Source organism: Pelophylax lessonae (assembly GCF_965119305.1).
Source record: "Pelophylax lessonae genome assembly, chromosome: 1".
Taxonomy (NCBI): Eukaryota; Metazoa; Chordata; class Amphibia; order Anura; family Ranidae; genus Pelophylax; species Pelophylax lessonae.
The window spans coordinates 332,661,746-332,682,701 of record NC_138768.1 but is presented as its reverse complement, the minus strand read 5'-3'; the positions used below and the strand labels follow the sequence as shown (position 1 = coordinate 332,682,701).

At 48.5% G+C, this 20,956-nt stretch overlaps 1 protein-coding gene across 1 annotated transcript in view; it reads left to right on the top strand.

The window, feature by feature from the left end:
* Positions 1 to 20,956, top strand: part of IPO4 (importin 4) — a 235,985-nt gene that overhangs the window by 48,024 nt on the left and 167,005 nt on the right. The window contains exons 15-17 of the mRNA XM_082243128.1: positions 5,640 to 5,753; positions 17,137 to 17,250; positions 17,342 to 17,465. Of these exons, the coding sequence (XP_082099254.1) occupies positions 5,640 to 5,753; positions 17,137 to 17,250; positions 17,342 to 17,465 (352 nt within the window). The remainder of the gene's footprint in view (positions 1 to 5,639; positions 5,754 to 17,136; positions 17,251 to 17,341; positions 17,466 to 20,956) is intronic.

The following is a 20,956-nucleotide window of genomic DNA, read 5'->3' as shown; positions in this document are numbered from 1 at the left end:
GTCCTTTCATCAAGGAGTACATACATATTCGCCAGCACATGATGGAACGTTTCGGAGTCACGCTGGACCCCTTCGTCAGGCATGTGATCAAGGGGTCCTGCATGACTCCGAAATGTTGCATCTATCCTGATGTGATCTTTTTGCAATAAAAAAAGTTCTTCGGACTTCTGTGCAAGATCCATGGTATGCTGGCGAATATGTATGTATCTGTGATAGATCCAGTGTCCAGCTGGTGATGGCTGCAGCACCCATAACTGATGTGCCTAAATCTAGGAAGGTGTGCAATGGGAATATGAACTATTCCTTCATCAAGGGGATCTTCTGGCCTCTATCGATATCAAGGATGCTTACCTTCATATTCCAATATATGTCGGTCATCTGCGTTTTCTCTGCTTTGCCGTGGGCGAGGAGCATTATTGATTTGTGGCGTTACCCTTTTGGTCCTCGGGTGTTCAGAAAAGTGTTGGCCCCTCTGTCAGCATTGTTGCGACAGCAGGGGATTGCGATGCTGGGGTGCCTTGACGACCTGTGAGCAGAGTCTCCGACTGCTCTGCAGGACAGCCTGGACGTCACTGTGCGGACTCTGCTGGATTTCGGTTGGACTTTAAATTTCCAGAAGTCTGCTCTGGTTCCGTCCACCAAGTTGGACTCTCTGGGTCTGACTCTGGACTTGGCCTCAGCCAGGGTGTTTCTTCCGCTGGACAAGCTCTCTAGAAGCTGCAGGATGCCATTCGACTTCTGTTTTCCAGCAGTCGGTGGTCTCTCAGGACTTGCATGCAGGCACTAGGCCTGATGATGTCTACCTTTGAGGCGGTTCCGTTTGCACAGTTCCATATGAGACCTCTGAAGAGAGAGATTCTTGGCAAGTGGTACAAGAATCCACAGTCTCTAGACAATCTGATACTGCTGAGCTGGGGTACGAGGAGGTCCCTGATTTGGTGGCTTCAGTTCTCGGCCCTTCGACAGGGAAAATCCTTCCTTCCCCTGTACTGGACGGTGGTCACCACGGAGGCAAGCCTTTCCAGGTGGGAAGGTGTTTTGGGCACGGATTGTGCTCCGAGGATTTGGACTCTTGAGGAGTCCAGACTACTGATCAACGTACTGGAACTTTGGGCGATCAGACTTTGTCTGGCCAATTGGACGTTTCATCTTCAGGGGTGTTCGGTACGGATTCAGTCGGACAATGCCACGGCCATGGCATTTGTAAATCAGCAAGGGGGCACGAAGATTATCCTTGCGGCTCGACAAGTAGCCGGTATTCTAAGGTGGGTGGAACTTTTCGTTCCAGCCCTCTCTGCTGTGTATATTCCAAGGGTGGAAAATTGGCAGGCGGATTACCTCAGTCGACAGGCTTTGGACCAAAGGGAGTGGTCTCTTCATCCGGAGGTGTTTCATCAGTTGTGTCTCTGGTGGGGAACTCCCGAGGTGGACCTGTTGGCCTCTCGTCTCAACAGAAAGGTGCAGAGGTTCGTGAGGAGGTTTCGGGATCCTCTAGCCAACGCACTGGTGGCCCCTTGGGGCCAGTACCATCCGATATACGCCTTTCCCTCTCTCAAACTTCTGCCAAAACTTCTGCGGAGGATAGAGGCAGAAGGAATTCTGGTCATCCTTGTGGCCCCAGACTGGCCTCGCCGGTCTTGGTATACAGATCTGGTATGGCTGGTTGCCGATGTCCCTTGGGGACTCCCTCTCTGAGAAGACCTGTTGGCCCAAGGGCAGATCTTCCATTCTGCTTTACAGTGGCTGGCTTGAACAGCTTGGCTGTTGAAAGCCAGGTGCTGAAGAATAGGGGGTTGTCTGGCTCTGTGTTTCCCACACTGTTGAAGGCTAGAAAATCTACCTCTAGAAAGATTTACCATCGCATCTGGAAGTCGTACATTGCATGGTGTGAGTCTCTGGGGGTTTCTCTCAGTTCCTTTTCGGTGGCTTAAATTTTGGCGTTCCCCCAAAGAGGTGTGGAACAGAGCCTGGCTTTGGGTACCATTAAGGGCCAGGTTTCGGTCTCAGCGATTTTCTTTCAAGCTCCTTTGGCTGTGCATTCCTTGGTCCACATTTTTGTTCAGGGGGTTCGCCCCTTGGCTCCACCTATGCGGTCTCCGTTGCCTCCGTGGGACCTCGATTTGGTACTGTCGGTTCTTCAGAAACCGCCTTTTGAAAATATTCATGAGCTTCCTCTACTTACATTGTCCCAGAAGGTAGCCTTCTTGGTGGCGATTACTTCCGCACTCTGGGTGTCCGAGCTGGCAGCTTTGTTTTGTCCACCTTATTTGGTGGTTCACAGAGATAAAGTGGTGCTTCGCCCTTGTCAGCCGCTCCTTCCTAAATTTGTGTCTGCTTTCTATCTGAATGAAGACATTGTGTTGCCTTCCCTGTGTGCTAAGCTTTAGCATCCTAAGGAGATAACCTTGCATTCTCTGGATCTGGTTCAGGCAATCAGGGAGTACCTGGCAGCAACCGAGTCGTTTAGGAAATTAGACTCACTTTGGACCTCGCAAGGGGTTGACCGCATCTGCCGTGACCATTTCCAGATGGATCAGACAGATGGTAATGCAGGCCTATTGAAGCAAGGGTCGGGTTCTTTCTTTTCCCTGTTAAGATGTATTATTATACGTGGGTGCTTAGTGCCTCCTGGGCCTTCCGCTATCAGGCATCAGTGTTGCAGGTTTGCAAGGCGCTCACCTGGTTGTCTGTGAACACTTACACAAAAGTTTACAAACTAGATGCGTTGGCATCTGCGGATGCCACTTTTGGCCGCAAGGTTTTGCAGGCCGCTGTTTGAGAGGACTTGGATCTCTTTGAGGGTGTGTTGTTTTCAAGTTGAGCTCCGTGTTACCTAGTTGGCAAGGTTTAGCCTTTGGGAATTTTTTTCTGCTGTGTTTTTTCCCACCCCTCATGTTTGATACTGCTTTGGGACATCCCAATGGTCAAAAAGATTCTAGAGCTGTGTCCGTCAATGAACCAAAGAGAAAATTGGATTTTTGTCTTACAGTAAAATCCTTCTCTCTGATGTTTGACGGACACAGCACCCATCTCTCTGTTGAGTTGGATTATTTGTTCTTCTGACACTGCTTGCAACAAAACTGAATGCCAATAGCAGGAAGTGGGAGTATACCCCCTGGGACTGCCCCATAGGCGTGGTAAAGTTTTTTTCTGCCTAGTCTCCTACTCCTGTAGGGGGCAGCATGACCCAATGTTCAAGAAGATTCTGGAACTGTGTCTGCCAATGAACATCAGAGAAAAGGATTTTATGGTAAGACAAAAATCCAATTATTTCAGCGTACCAGTCCTTAGATGTGGTGACTGCCTACAGGCTAAGTAACGTTCCTACGAGTACAGAAAAACACCTGTTGATCCTGCCAGTGAAATCTCAAACAGTGTTATAAACCTCTGCTATTTTATGTCAGCTATAGAACACCTACCCTCTATGTAGTGAAGATGAGAAAGGATGATATATAGTGTTTGTAGTTTCGACTCAGAGGCACAGCCTGGGGTGACAGTGCCGCCCCTTACCCTTTGACAGGCTGTTATGCTGGCTTAGAAGGATCAAAGTCTTTATTCGCAGTTGTATCAAGTCATTGTCTCAGGACACTAAACCAAGAGGATTGGCAATTTTAGACAATGAGGTTAGCTTTGGAAACTTCTTCATACCTCTCCCCTAGTTTTCATTAACTCTGCTTTTATTTAAAGTGTCTACCTCCTTCAGACACTAAGATCTAGTGTCAACAGGATTTTGTTCACATTTTCCATATATGTACTATTTTAATTTGAATTGAAAGGATTATAAAATGTTGATTAGAAAATTGTCCCCGTGATACCCCTAAAACTGAGAGCTGAGTGTTATAAATTTATGCTGACCATTTCTTTTATTGTCATCACTACCATAATCTCATTCAACCCATACTCTATAGTAAGTCACTTTGCTCTTCAAAAAATGTAATGATCCCCCTGAAAAGACTTGCAGGATCAGTGACTCTATGTGAATCAGAACTTAGTAGTAATATTGGTAGACACTATTTATTTTTATTTATTTCAGGTACTTGTATAGCGCTGTAAATTTACGCAGCGCTTTACATATACATTACACATTCACATCAGTCCCTGCCCTCAAGGAGCTTACAATCTAAGGTCCCTAACTCACATACATACACAGTAGGGCCATTTTTTTTTTTTTTTTATACAGGATCCAATTAACCTACCAGCATGTCTTTGGAGTGACACTATGTAGGTAATTGTTGGTTCAAGCACTGTCATATAGGGGGCATGCTAATCTATGCAAGTGCCAAATTTTTAGTTAGCCAAAATTTGGCATAGGCACTTCTAGGAACTCCACATTTTCAAGGTAACTATTAATTTATGATGTTGCACCATATGATGCCTACTACGTTGTAGGACGTTTTGTTTACAAAATGCACAGGGAACTCAGTCTGCCTGTTTAGACATTTAGCTTTAAATCCTTGCACAGCTATAGTACACCATACCACCCCACTGAGGTTTATCAGAGATTTGGGAACCTCTAATGCAGAAGAGACAATGGAGTACTGTCCGTAATACTTTTTTTATTTGCACTAACATACAATTTTTCAGGACAAGCTTTCGGGGTATGGCCCCTTCATCAAGATCCGAGCAGTACTGATTCATAAAATGTTTAGCAGAATGGTTAAAAAAAAAAAAAGCGAAAACCAAACAAATATAAACAAATGTAGCTGGCAATGGTAATAAAACTAGCATAGTTAGTGCGATCAGACAGAGGGAGAGCTATAGACTGGGGGGATGGAGTGGGGGGGGGGGGATAGTCACAGAGGGGGTCGTAAAACTGTAGAACAATGAGTAAGGAAACCCATATCTAAATTTAGGCCGTTATTTTTTGTGCCAAAAAGAAGTATCATTCTTAGTTCAAAAGTTTTCCTTTCCTATATAGTTCTGAAATTCCCTTTAAGAACGAAAACATTGAGGTCTTCTATAGTGTGGTCCGGTTGTGAAAAATGATGTCCCACAGGTGTGCAGAAACTATCTTCTTTATGTTCCATGATGGTATGTCTGTGCAAATTCATCCTCGCTTGCAACTTCTGTCCTGTTTCGCCTACATAAGATCCTTTGCTACATCTTTTGCATTGGATGAGGTACACATCTGGTTACACAGTTTGCAAATGCGAATGCAGAGGAGGCATTCCCAAACACACCAACTTCTTGTGGACTTTTTACATGCAAAATGCCCAATGAAACAAGTGTGAGTGCAGTCACTAGTCAGATTTATATCTGCCTTGTAAGTTTCAATCCGATTGGTGATACATCAAGCAAGAAAAAAAGGACTTGTGGGGCACATACTTCAGGAAGCAGGCATACCCACTGCACGTGTGAAATGCTTTCTGAAATCTTGCGGCAGTGAATTGCTCAAAAAAACAGGTTGCAGTGTTAGCTGGACACCGGTTATTTCCTCTTGTTGCATAGAATTGCTCTTTAGCGCATATTTGAATGCAACCACTGTTTCCTATTTTAGTGGCCTTTGCTTTGTTGCACAAGAGTCATGTTTTTTTTTTTTTTATAAATTTGTTGTTTATTGCATAAGAAATATTTTGTGTTTATTTGACATTTTGAATGTATAACTGGCAAACCACTTTTATAATTGTTTTCTTTTACAGGAAGTAAGATTGAACCATACCTTCCCACTCTGATGGAGCGAATATTGGGGAGTATGAGCAACTCCAGTTGCCCCAAATTAAAGGAGTTATCAATAAGTGCTCTAGGAGCTATTGGTGAGGAACATTGCCTTTAAAGAAAACCTTTTAGTGATCATATATTAATACCAGTTTTTGCTTCTTTAGAGCTCCCTAGATACTCTTAAACCTGGGGCAATCATTAAAACAATTAAAAATTCCAGCCATTTAGCTACATCTAGGTTTAGACTACCTAAACCTAAATGTTACAGGAAAGCAAATGTGGGATTCCTGATGCATCATTCAGCCAGTTTAGGAATTTTAAAATAAGTTATCCCATGCCACGGAAATTATATGAGTAAAAATTTGATGATGTGAGTAAGTAAAATGGATATGGAGTTGCTGCCACCCCTAAGTTCCCTGTGGGGGAACTGAATATGTGAGTATTAAGGTATATGGGGTAGGTGCTACTCTATAGATGTAAGTCAGTAGCGGAACTATCAGGGTCGCAGCGGTCGCGCTTGCGACCGGGCCCTGGAGTTCCGCTACCTGAGGGGGGCCAGCCAGCCCCCGTTCTCTTACTGCGGCCGCGGCATGAGGGGGCCCGTCTGTCCGCCTGACTGTTCCGTGTTCGCTAGTGGCTGTCTGGCTGAGACTGAGAGACGATCGTTGTGCGGGGGGGGGGGGGGCGGCGGTAGAGACGTGTCTAAAACGGCCAGTTTTCTGTGTAAAGCTGCAATCTGCTGCTGTGCTGCCTGCACCGCCCCCAGCCCTGCCGATCCTCCAATCGGAGCTGATGCAGTGAGGCAGTGACACCAATAGAGTGCAGGGGGAGGAGGAGTTCAAGTGCGAAGAGACTGCATGCTGTGCCTGCTAGAAGAAGTGTGCCTGCCTGGATTTGCTGAGTGACTGAGGGGGAAGCTGACTAACCGACTCGACTGCTAAGTGCTAATTGTAAGTGAACTAACTTGCCTTTTTGATCCCAAACTCCACCCTTGTTGCTGGCTTGCTGCAATGCTGCCTCTTAATGATCCCAGACCCATGCCTGGCACAGAACAGATCTCATCCCTATCTACAACAGAGGTGTTGGGGGGTGTAGGGATGAGATCTGTGGTGGTGGGGGGATGGGATCAGTAAGACAGAGGTGGTGGTGGTGGGGGAGGATGACACCACATCCCACCCCTCCTCCACCCCCCCCCCCCACCATTGCCCCCACTGATCCCTCTCCACTATCACCTCTTCACCACCGCCATTGATCCCACCCCCCTCCCAACTATCACCCCCCCTCACCACCGCCATTGATCCCACCCCCTTCACCATTGCCGCCACTAATCTCACCCCCCCTTCACCACCATCACCACCTCTGATCACACCCCCCTCCCCACCACCGCCGCCACTGATCACACCCCCCTCCCCACCACCGCCACCACTGATCACACCCCCCTCCCCACCACCGCCACCACTGATCACACCCCCCTCCCCACCACCGCCACCACTGATCACACCCCCCTCCCCACCACCGCCACCACTGATCACACCCCCCTCCCCACCACCGCGCCACTGATCACACCCCCCTCCCCACCACGGCGCCACTGATCACACCCCCCTCCCCACCACCGCCACCACTGATCACCCCCCCCCTCCCCACCACCGCCATCACTGATCACACCCCCCCCCCCACCACGGCACCACTGATCACACCCCCCCCCCCACCACGGCACCACTGATCACACCCCCCCCACCATGGCGCCACTGATCACACCCCCCTCCCCACCACGGCGCCACTGATCACACCCCCCTCCCCACCACGGCGCCACTGATCACACCCTCCTCCCCACCACCGCCGCCACTGATCACACCCCCCTCCCCACCACCGCCGCCACTGATCACACCCCCCTCCCCACCACGGCACCACTGATCACACCCCCCCTCCCCACCACCGCCTCCACTGATCACACCCCCCTCCCCACCACCGCCGCCACTGATCACACCCCCCTCCCCACCACGGCGCCACTGATCACACCCCCCCCTCCCCACCACGGCACCACTGATCACACCCCCCTCCCCACCACGGCACCACTGATCACACCCCCCCTCCCCACCACCACCGCCACTGATCACACCCCCCTCCCCACCACCGCCGCCACTGATCACACCCCCCTCCCCACCATGGCATCACTGATCACACCCCCCTCCCCACCACGGCACCCCTGATCACAACCCACTCCCCACCACTGCCGCCACTGATCACCCCCCCCTCCCCACCACGGCGCCGCCACTCATCACACCCCCCCTCCCCACCACGGGGGGGGGGGGCCCTTCATGATTTCTTGCACCGGGGCCCTGAGAAATCTAGTTGCGCCCCTGATGTAAGTTCAATGGTAGTATGTTTGCAATATTTTAAAATTTGCATAAAGGTATTCAACAAACAAAAAACATGTAAGGTGACCAGTGCTTTCGTGATGTGAGTCTTCCACCTATGGTGCTATCCAAGATGTGAAACAAGTATTGAATGAGTACCTAGTTCCTCCACTAGGGTGAGTATTGTTCCAGTGCTTACAGTTATAAGTATTAATGATATATTTACATAAATGTGCCAAGTGTACCAATTGTAAACAAAGTGTTGGAGTGCCACTTAAATATAAAATATAAATAACCATATTTTTTTTTTAATGAAGCCTTATGATATCATGCAGCACCAGTTTCTACATGCTTGAGAAAATTATGAAGTGCTAGCATATAACGTGCGCCTTAGTGCATAAATGGCATATAATATCTCTTATAAGTTAGTGATGGTGTCAAAAAATTGATAAATTAAATACACAGTCCACAGTCAAAAGTGCTAAATCCAATACAATCCATGTTATAGTGATTTCGCAGTGATGAAAAAAATGGTGGGACCACTGGTTGACAGTAGTGCTTAATTCTCTGTGCTCCTTAGTGCATACAAGGCTATGCCGTGCTGTCCGTGCCATCCCCCTAAGGTATCGCACTCACCACATAGACGTACCCCTGCAGGGGGGTCAGGCCTTATGTGCAGTAAGGACGTTCCTCCGTATCCTCCATCCCTCTTATGCGCCTCACATGGAAAGATATATTTGACAGACCATGGTGTAGTATATCCAGAATTTATTAAATAAAACACAGTATCCACTTACAGTTTGGCAGTATGGCATACGCTAGTCAGTATCACGGCGGATGTCTGTGCGTTCCACGGTCCAGGGCATCCGCCATCCGCCGTGATACTGACTAGCGTATGCCATACTGCCAACCTGTAAGTGGATACTGTGTTTTATTTAATAAATAGTGATGGGGGTCTAAAAATTGATTAAATACACAGTCCAAAGTGCTAAATGCAATACATTCCGTGTTATAGTGATTTCGCAGTGATGAAAAAAATGATGGGACGACTGGTTGACAGTAGTGCTTAATCCTCCGTGCTCCTTAGTGCATTCAAGGCTATGCCATGCTGTTCATGTTGTCCCCCTAAGGTGTCGCACTCACCGCATAGACGTAACCCTGCAGGGGTGTCAGGCCTTATGCGCAGTAAGGACGTTCCTCCGTATCCTCCATCCCTCTTATGCGCCTCACATGGAAAGATATATTTGACAGATCATGGTGTAGTATATCCAGAATTTATTAAATAAAACACAGTATCCACTTACAGTTTGGCATACGCTGGTCAGTATCACGGCGGATGTCTGTGCATTCTACAGTCCAGGGCATCTGCCATCCGCCGTGATACTGACTAGCGTATGCCATACTGCCAAACTGTGAGTGGATACTGTGTTTTATTTAATAAATTCTGGATATACTACACCATGGTTTGTCAAATATATCTTTCCATGTGAGGCGCATAAGAAGGACAGATGATCTGGAGGAACTTCCTTACTGCACATAAGGCCTGACACCCCTGCAGGGGTACGTCTGTGGTGAGTGCGATACCTTAGTGGGACAGCACGGCATAGCCTTGTATGCACTAAGGAGCACGGAGGATTAAGCACTACTGTCAACCAGTGGTCCCATCATTTTTTTCATCATTGCCAGATCACTATAACACGGATTGTATTGCATTTAGCACTTTGAACTGTGGACTATGTTTTTAATTTATCAATTTTTTGACACCATCACTAACTTATAAGAGATTTTATTATATGTATGCCATTTATGTACTAAGCACTTTATATGCTAGCACTTCATAATTTTCTCAAGCATGTAGAAGCTGGTACTGCATGATATCATAAGGCATTATTTTTTTTAAAAAAATACGGTTATTTATATTTTATTTTTTAGTGGCACTCCAACACTTTGTTTACAATTGGTACATTTATGTAAATATATCATTAATACTTATAACTGTAAGCACTGGAACAATACTGACCCTAGTGGAGGAACTAGGTACTTGTTCAATAATTGTTTCACATCTTGGATAGCACCTTAGGTGGAACACTCACGAAAGCACTGGTCACCTTATATGTTTTTTATTTGTTGAATACCTTTTATGTACATTTTAAAATATTGCGAACACACTACCATTGAACTTACATCTATAGAGTAGCGCCTACCCCATATACTTTAATATTTAGCCAGTTTAGTAAGTGCTTGAACCGTACAGTAATGTGAAAAAGTAAGTATATTCCATTAAAACTGTTGACTTTTTCCACATCTTTGAAAAAGAAAAAATAGTAGTGCCTACAAATAAAGGTGATATATTTGAACAAAAGTGGAAAGATGGTGCTTGACCTGTGGGGTTATTTTGCTGGTATTTTTATCTTCTCTTATGGCTGATAGCTTCAGCCATAGCCCCGCTAACGCAACTTGAAAGCTGCAGCCAATATATTTGTATTGCTGTCGGCAAGTGTTTAAGGAAAACAATGTACAAGTGGCATTGATTTTTAAACAACTGATTATTTGTCCAGTGCTGGCCAGCCCAGCAAAATCATCTCAAGAGCTGTTTGATGCTACAAGAACTCCAGATCATCATTGCAGGGTTCAGGTAGCTCTTGTAACAGTTGGGTCAAAGTGCAGGCATCTACAATCAGGAGGAGATTGCAGCTATGCAGCCTGCCTAGGAGGTGTGTTACGAAAAGGCCTTGGTACACCATTATATCTATTGATGATTTTCATAAATTATTCAAAAGGCACTTTATTCTTGTGTCTTATTCATGTATATTACCTTTGTAGGCACTATTTAAATAAACATCTAATGTTTGCCTGTTCAATCATGTTGAAAAAATGGAATTTTTGTAAAATCTTACCTGTAAAATTCCTTTCTCGGAGTCCTCCGACAGTCGCCGCCTCCTCTAAGTCATCACTGATGGCTATTGTCATCTGCTCCGCAGGAGTAGCTAGGCATATAGACTTAGTTAAAAACAAGCCCCCCCTGGGGGCTGTCCCATCTGGTCAATACCCCCCTGCAGTGACCACTCCCAACTCAGTTTGGTAGCATAGCAGTAAGTAACAAGAACCCCATAGAGGGGCGGGGGCGGCGACTGTCGGAGGACGCAGAGAAAGGAATTTTACAGGTAAGATTTTACAAAAATTCAATTTTCTCTTACGTCCTCCGACAGTCGCCGCCTCCTAAGTCATCACTGATGGGATGTCCCAAAGCAGTGTAAACATGAGGGGTGGGAGACGCAACCGTAGAACAAAGCAACGCAGTACCCACATCAGAGAAAGGAATCTTACATGCACTGTAAGAGAACCTTCTGTGCAACAGAAAAAACAATGCTCAACAGGAGCAACAGCCCAGGAAAGCAAATACCAACAGCCAGGGACCCATAAAAAAACAAGGGTCCTTCATGGCACTGCCACACTGAGAACTTTGCGGCCAAAGGAAGCATCAGCCGATGCCAGAACATCTACCTTGTAGAATTTGGAGAAAGTGTGCACCGACGACCAAGTCGCAGCCTTGCACACCTGGGCCACCGAGGCCCGATGCCAACAAGCCCAGGACGTACTCACAGATCTAGTAGAGTGCGCCTTAACAGGGAACGGTGGAACCCGTTCCTTCAAAGCATAAGCCTGCTCAATGGTCTGTTTGATCCATTTGGCAATAGTTGCTGCGGACGCAGCCATGCCCTTCCGAGATCCCTCAGGAAGAACAAATAGGGAATCCGTCTTACGAAAGGATTCTGTAGACGACAGGTAAACCCTGATCGCCCGGACAACATCCAAAGAATGCAACGCAATCTCCTTCGGAGGCTTCGTGCAAAGCGAAGGCAGGACAATTTCCTCATTAAGGTGGAATTCAGTGACCACCTTGGGAAGAAAGGACGGGAGTGTTCTCAACACCACCTTATCCTTGTGGATTATCAAGTAAGGGGAGCGGCAAGACAACGCCGCCAGCTCCGACACTCGGCGAGCCGAAGTGATCGCCACCAAAAAGGCGACCTTCTTTGACAACAGAGGCAAAGAGATCTCCCTGATATTTTCAAAGGGAGCACGCTGTAACATGGACAGAACCAAGTTCAAGTCCCATGGAGGTAAAGGCTCCTTCCTGGGAGGAGCCAAATGTCGCACACCTTGAATGAAGGTGCGAATCAAGGAATTAGACGCCACAGGGCGTTGGAAAAGGATAGCCAGAGCAGACACCTGACCCTTTATCATGGCCAGCGCCAAGCGCTGATCCACTCCAGACTGGAGGAAAGCCAACACTCTTGACACCGAGTACGAGCAAGGGGAAAACCCCCTGGACTCACACCAGGCGAAATAAGCTTTCCAGGTACGGTAATAGATTTTACCTAGCCTTGATTAGAGTAGGGATAACCTCAGGGGAGAGACCCTTGTCCCTCAGGACCTGGGTCTCAGCAGCCAGGCCGTTAAAGCCAGCGACTGTAAAGCAGGATGGAAGATTGGTCCTTGAGACAGAAGATCTTCCCGCATTGGCAGTCGCCACGGAGGCGCCACTGCCAGGTGAACAACGTCAGCGTACCAGGACCGGCGAGGCCAGTCCGGCGCTACCAGAATCACCAGGTGCGGTTCCGAGGCTAGCCTGCGGAGGAACCTGGACAGCAACTGAATTGGAGGAAAGGCATACATCAGACGATACTGATGCCAAGGGGCCACTAACGCATCCGCGGCGTCCGCCAACGGATCGCGCGTTCTTGCCACGAACCTTTCCACCTTTTGATTTAGCCGAGATGCGAACAGATCCACGTCCGGGATCCCCACCTCGCACACAGCATTTGGAAGACCTCCGGGTGTAAGGACCATTCCCCCTGGTCCAGGGTCTGGCGACTCAGATAGTCGGCCTGCCAATTTTCCACACCTGGGATGTGAACCGCTGAGATTGCCGGGACATGAATCTCGGCCCAAGACAGAATGTCGGTCACCTCCCGGGCCGCCCGAGCACTCCTGGTGCCCCCTTGGTGGTTGATGTAAGCCACCGCGGTAGCATTGTCCGTCTGTACCCGGACAGGACGACCCTGTAGACGGTCCGACCACTGGAGGAGGCAGAGCTTTATCGCTCACAATTCCAGGACGTTTATCAGAAGAGAGGACTCCTCCTCCGACCAAGTGCCCTGGGCAGACAGGGTGCCCAGGACCCCACCCCAGCCTGATAGGCTGGCATCCGTGGTGATCACCGTCCAAACCAACGGACGGAAAGACTTGCCCTCCGTCACCGACGGGGACTGGAGCCACCACAGAAGAGCCAATTTGGTCTGACGACGCAAGGAGATACGCAGATCCAGGGACTGAGCCAGTCCGTCCCATTCGGCCAGGATCTCCGCTTGGAGAGCCCGCGTGTGAAACTGAGCAAAGGGTATCGCCTCAAAGCCCGACACCATTAACCCCAGGACCCGCATACAGGTCCTGAGAGACGAGGCCGGTACGTCCCTGAGGGACCAGATCTCGTCCCGCAACGTTCGGAGCTTGTCCTCCGGCAGGAACCCCTTCGTCTGAGCAGAGTCCAGAATCATCCCCAGGTAGGGAAGACGAACCGAAGGGGACAACGATTATTTCTGAATGTTGATGGTCCATCCAAACTCCTGAAGCGTCTGGACCGTGGTGGACAGATCGTGCACCAGGTCCTGACTGACACTTGATCTTATGAGGAGATCGTCCAGATATCCCAAGACCACAATGCCCTGAGCCCTCAGTAGGCCCAGAACCGGCGCCAACACCTTGGTAAAGACCCTTGGAGCCGAAGCGAGACCGAAAGGTAACGCCACAAACTGGTAATGGTCCTCCGCGACGGCAAACCGAAGGTACCGCTGATGACCCTCGAAGATGGGAACATGCAGGTACGCATCCTTGAGGTCTATCGAAGCCAGGAATTCTCCTGGGCTCAGGGAAGCCACCACCGATCGGAGAGACTCCATACGGAATTTTCGAACTCGCACAAAGCGGTTCAGAGCTTTCAGGTCCAGAATAGGACGCACTTTGCCCTCCTTTCTGGGCACAGTGAACAGATTGGAATAAAAGCCCCGAAACCTGTCCCGGTGAGGTACCGGGACAATCACTCCCTGAGCAAGGAGGTCCTGAACCGCACGGTGCAGGTCCTGCAGACGCCCCGGAGGCAAATGAAGATTTGAGGGGAAGAATCTGTCCTCTGGCCGGGAAAGAAATTCGATCTTGTATCCAGACCGAACGATTTCCTGAACCCACCTGTCCGAAATCCGGAGCAGCCAAGGTTGGAGGAAACCGCGCAAACGTCCCCCCACCCCTGAAACGGGTGAGGGCGTCCCTTCAGGCAGAGGTGGACTGGCCCGCCGAAGCGGCATTGCCTGACTTCTGCTTACCCGCCCAGGGCTTCTTCTGTCCTCCCTGGGACTTGAAGGGCTTGCCCTTGGATTGGTTCCGAAAGGCACGAAAGGAACCCTGATTGGATCTAGGCGCTGAACCCCGCTTGCCCCGGAAGGACTTGTGCTTTGGGTTCTGGGGCAGCATAGTGCTCTTGCCCCCCGTGACGCCTTTCACCAGGGTATCCAACGCCTCGCCAAAAAGGCGAGAGCCAGCATAGGGAAAATCAGCAACCGTTTTCCGCGAGGACTGGTCAGCCGACCAGCTCTTCAGCCATATCAGTCGTCGGTTAAGCACCGAGACGCTAGAGAGGCGCACCACCAAGGGGCCCTCATTCAAGGCCGCGTCACACAGATACATGATTCCTTGATGGATTTGATCCATCATTTCCAGCCGGGCAGGTGGAACATCATCAGACACGAGGTTGCTCCTAAGCACCTTAGTCCAATCAGCAACCGCCTGCGCCACCCACACGGACGCGAAAATGGGTCTGAGCAGAGAGCCCGCCACCGTATAGGAATGGCGGGCCAAAGACTCCAAACGCCGGTCTGTTGGATCCCCGAAAACAGGGGAATCCTCCGTAGGAACCAAGGTAGCCTTGTTCAACACTGCAACCGTGTGATCCACCTGTGGAGGCACACACCAGCGCGATTCCGTAGCCGGTGCAAAGGGATAAAGCAATTTGAACCGACTAGGCACCACGGACAGACGTTTTAACGTGCGCCACAGTTTATTAACAGTATAATGAAACTCAGCGGGACAGGGAAAAACCTGCGCCGACTTGCGGGTCCTGTGCGTCCCAAAGGAGGACACAACGCCCGGAGGACTAGGCTCATCCTCCAAATGTAAAGTTTCCTTCACAGAAATAATTAATTCATCCATGGTCGCCCGCTCTTCGGGTGACCCTGGAGAGGAGGTATCAACCCCCTCCACCTCCGCCTCCCCCTCAGACCCCTGCAGGTCCAAGGATGAGCGGGACCCTGAAAAGGGCACGCTCGCAGCAGCCATATCACCATCTGAGTCAGAGGAGAGGGACAATCTGGGCCTCTTACGAGCAGCACGTTCAGCCATCAGCATTTCCATATTGGACACCAAAGTCGCCACTACAGCGGCCAAATCAGGTCTCAGAGGGGCCACAGGAGAACTGGGGGCCCCCACCAAATTTGCTATCCTGAGAATCCATGCTCAAGTGAGAAAATAAGGACAGTGCAAGAATTAGGTGCTGTCCCCTTAAAAACGCTGCGAGTGCGCAGCCCACCGCTCCAGCTATACAGACCAAAAGACCCCCAAACAGGAAAGGAGACAGAACTGAGCTAGAAGCGACAGTACAGAGATATATTGAGAGCAATAACCTGCAGAGCCCCGCAGAGTGTTGCCACCGCTGTCCTGCTTCAGAGGAAAGAGGAAGTGCTGCAAAAGTAGGCTGAACTAATCTGCTGCATGACCCAGGGAAAATGGCTGCCCCATAGAAATGAATGGGAGACTCCACCAAAATGGCCGCCGACATGCGGCAGAACCGAGCACTCGGTCACCGCAAAAATGACGGCGAATGGCGCCAAATCAGCATGTTGTATAGCCCACAGAGAAGCTCACATGCCTGCCCAGTGTAATAAAAAATGGCGGACACCCCGCCGCGGTCCATACACAGTCTGCACCCCCAAATACCGAAGTGACCCAGGGAAGGGGACCCCCAAACACACACACAGCGCCGCAGCGCATGTACAATCGATCCCCGCAGGGATCGCAGCAGGGAGTCACACAAGGCACAGACATGGGGAACCCACAGTAACCAGGACTGCCACCCCACACAGAGGCCCCACACAGAAGTACTTACCTGTACCCGATGGCGCGGGGAGCCTCACAGAATGGAAAGCCGCTGTCCTCATCTGACAGGGAATGCCGTTTGTCAGGGACATTGCACTGCTGATTCGCAGATGCATCCAGCGAGGTAGCCACCTCACAGCTGCATCCCTGCTGCGAACAGGGATGGGTCGTTCATAATGCCAGGGCGAACCATAGCTGAACGCTTGATGGCGGGCTGGGGGTCCATCTGACCCTCTGTGCCCTGGAGAACCAGGGCGGCCAGTCCGAATCCCAGCACCGCATGTCCATCTTCGTCCGAAGAGTCGACTAAAAACTAAAGCTGACAAAATAAGGCAGCAGTTCCTGGCCTAGGCCAGGCCTTGCTGTCTCCTGGGATTGCGGTGTCACAGCTATCCCAAGAGGCAGTGAATTACTAAGCAGCAACTGCGAGGCACAAATGCCACCAGGTTGTAGCAATCTGTCAGAAACTGGCAGCGTTTTTCTAGATACCTGGATGACACTAGTGGCACATATGTGCCCACACCAGATTTTGTAAATTGATGGCATGGAGGAGGGGCAGGAGGCGGCCATTCAGTATGGTGGATGTAGTGCTCAGGCCTAAGCAGTCAAATCACCAGGGGATAAACGCTGTCCCATAAGGTGGATGTCATCAATGTCTTAAGGCAGGCCTTAGATGGTGATATTCTCTTGGTTGCAGGAAAAAAAGGGCTTCGATTACCCCATCAACACAGTCAGTGTTGATAGGGGAATCCTTCCCGCATCCAGTAAGTGTTCCTTGTTATGTTTTTATGTTACAGCCGTGGTATGTAATTGTCGTTCCTTTTACCCTTTTCTAGTGTACTCCATTATATAATTTTACCTATACATACTTTATTCAGTCTCTGCATATTGTTTGTGATTTGCTCCTCATTAGCCAGTGGCGCTGAAGAATTGCTAAGGCCATATTTCTCACCTGTAATGGAAGTACTGAAAGTCCATTTAATGCAGACAGGAGAAGAGGAGAGACCTGTACAGCTTCAGTGTCTGGGTAAGGGTAAAAAAGAGATGACAGAAATATTTTGTATAGTAAGTCCATCGTTTACCTTGTGATTGTATCTGTGTTTTTTTTTTCCCCCTAGAAACCCTTGCTGTCCTGGTCTACTCACTGGGGAAGGAATCTTTCCTGCCTTTGGCTGAAGATTGCTGTCTCCTAGGACTCAATTTGTGTGACAGAATTGATGATCCAAGTATGAGAAGTTGTGCGTAAGTATCCGAATACTCTTTTTAGCCTAGGGTTAAAGTGTCTTGTGAAAGATGTTTGTGTGTATGTATATATATATATATATAATGTGTGTGTGTGTGTGTGTGTGTGTGTGTGTGTATGTATATATATATATATATATATATATCACAGAAAATAAAGTGGTCAGTCACACCAGGCTGGACGAAAAAAGGCACAACAAAACGAAAACAAAACAAATACTTAAAATAAAAAAAACCCATCAAAGGAAGCACAGGGCCACGAAGGGCAAAGACATTGGGGGTACACAGGCTGTACCGGTAGTGGCAGAAATGGTATAAAAATAAACAGTGAACCATAAAAAGGATATTAAACAAAAAAACTATATGCCAAAAAAAAAAAAACAACATAAACTACCCAAATGACCCTGATCAAAGTTTACATACCCCAGTTCTTAATACCGATTATTGCCCCCTTTAACATCAATGACAGCTTGAAGTTTTTTGTGGTATTACTGGATGAGGCTCTTTATCTTCTCAGATGGTAAAGCTGCCCATTCTTCCTGGCAAAAAGCCTCCAATTCCTGTAAATTCTTGGGCTGTCTTGCATGAACTGCACATTTGAGATCTCCCGAGTGGCTCAATGATATTGAGGTCAGGAGACTAAGATGACCACTCCAGTACCTTCACTTTATTCTGCTGTAGCCAATGAGATGTCGACTTGGCCTTGTGTTTAGTATCATTGTCATGTTGGAATGTCCAAGTACATCCCATGCGCCACTTCCGGGCTGATAAACATCTATTTAAGTAACAAGATGTCTGTTTACCAAGCCACAAGACAAAGACAGCATGTGTGTCAATCGATCCAGGAACAGATAAGAAAAGGAACTGGCCACAATGTACCCACCCATTTATACTCCAGAACTGCCAAGGGACCATCCACCTTAACACAAAACAGAGGAAACAGTGGCACTAATTAGAGCCTTTACACACAAGGGGTCGGGAGCTGAAGTTACACTCTGCATAGCTCCGTAAGGAGAGCTGGGAGCTGATTGGAGGAAAGGGACACACCCCTCTTCACACGGCACATAGGAATAGAGCTGAGACTGTTATTCACAGGCTTTGTACCCGAGCTCTCTCCCCTGTCACCTTTTTTCTATTGGTGCCAGGAAAACCTGTCAGAAGTGATTCATGCTGATAACAGAGGATTAAAGCAGAAAACAGAAATTACACTTTGTGCTCTGCAGCTTGCTATTGGGGCACCCGAGCCGAGCTGCAGCTCGGTGTGTCCATTCAGACACGGAGCTGCTGTTGGGCCCCAGCCCCTCTCTCTCCTGATTGCTCACTGACTTTGACAGGCGCAGGAGCCAATGGCGCAGCGGCTGTATCTCAGCCAATCTGGAGGGAGAGTCCTGGGTGGCCGAAGAACCCGTGGACATCTCTGGACAGAGATGGGGCACAGATAAGTATAATGCCCCGTACACATGTACCGATCGTCGGCCGAACGATCGGCCGTCTTTTGTCCGAGGGCTGTCGTGTCTGTTGAAAACTGCAAAAGACTGCACACGAATATTGTCGGCCAACAACAGCCGACTGCAGAAGTGATGTCATGTGATGGTTAACTTTCCTTGTCATTTTTCTTTTCTGAGCATGCCCAGTCTTGCAAATCTGCTGTCTGTCGGCCGAATTCTGTACTGACTGGCGAACAATCGGCCGTTCTGGTGTCGGCATACAAAAATTTTAATGCTTGCACGACAGATTCTGTTCGGCCGAAAGTGCGCTGTCGGCAGCATCATACTAACAAGCCGAAAATCGGCCAATCGGTCGTCGGCCGAATCTTTTCGGCCGACAATCTGCACGTGTGTACGAGGCTTTAGGGGGTGCTGGGAAGCATTCTACATGCAGAAGGAAGGCTTTTTATCTTAATGCATAGAATGCATTAAGATAAAAAAAACCTCCTGCCTTTACAACTCCTTTAAGTGGCAGTCTTCCTCAGTCGCCAGGAAATCTCACAGAAAGAGTGGGAACTATATCCAGAAGTGTTTGTGGAAATCACAGCACAATGGGGAGTGCCAGACATAGACCTTTTTGTGTCCCGCAAAAATACCAAGTTGGAAGTTTTCTATTCACTAAATCTACGAGATCAGGCCTTGGGAATAGATGCACTTCAAATTTCCCGGCGTTTCAGAATGTGTTAGGCCTTCACCCCCCTAATACATGTAACCTATTCCTTGGAACCTGAACAAGTTCTTACAGGAACAGACCAGATTAATACTGATTGCACCATACTGGTCCAAAAGGGCTTGGTTCTTGCAGCTGCTCAACCTTTCAGCAGACCAGCCCTGGCCACTTCCTTGCAGGGAGAACCTGATTTGTCAGGGACCCCTAGCAGGCCTCAAACAGGAAAGATTCAGGTGGACGACCTTGCTACTGAGGAGCACCTCATAAGGTCAAAAGGGCTCTCAGAGAGAGTGGTGGCTACTCTTTTAAGCAGCAGGAAGCCTAACACCAGAGCCATCTACAGGAAAATGTTGAAAAAATTTAACAGCTGGTGCTTAGAAAATGACAACTAACTATGGATACACCAAAAATCCTGGAATTCTTACAGCAGGGTGCTGATAAAGGGTTAGGGCTCGGTACACTGAAGGTTCAGATAGCGCTATTAGTGTATCTGGAACAAACCTTACAAGAAGACCCTCTGATCTCTAGGTTCTGCAGAGCCGTAGCCAAGAACAGGCCACTTGAAGCTCAGAAATGCCCCCATGTGGGATCTGTCAGTGGTACTTGGGTGTATTATCAGAGCCCACTTTGAGCCTTTACAGGACACATCACTGCACCTGTTGACAATAAAACCGCTTTCAAGGTGGCTATTCCTACGGCCCACTGAATAGGGGCGTTACATGTTCTATCAGTCAAAGAGCCTTTTCTAAGGCTCCTTGATGACAGAGTCATTCTACAGACAGACTTCAGCTTTCCACAAATTGCAAACTATAGTTCTGCTGTCCTTTTGTATTTTGCCTTACAATAGTAAAGAGCAAGAGCTGAATCTCCCAGACGTCAGAAGGTGCTTGTTAAGGTGCCTAGAAGTCACAAGTGAATTCAGGTCCTCAGACTGCCCTATTCATCCTTTATAAAGCAGAAGGGTAAACTGGCATCTAAGAATACAATAGCAAGGTGGATTATGTCAACCATCCTGGAGTGCTATGAGGCTTTGCAAGTGACACCTTGGCAACATCTTAGAGCACACTGTACGAGGGCTTCAGCGGCTTCATGGGCAGAAAAGGCGGGACCTACCTCAAAGAAGATTTCCAATCAGCAACTTAGTCCAAATCTATAAAGTGTGGTTCCTGCGCTATCTTGGAAGGGTTTCACTAATTACCTTAATGCTGCTAGTAAATTAACTGATACCAAATAAAACAGTATAAACATATAGTGTAAAAGGGGGTTGTACTGCGCTTTAGAAAACTTTGGTTATACATTCACTCTTCTCTGATAACAAATGATAAAATACTTCT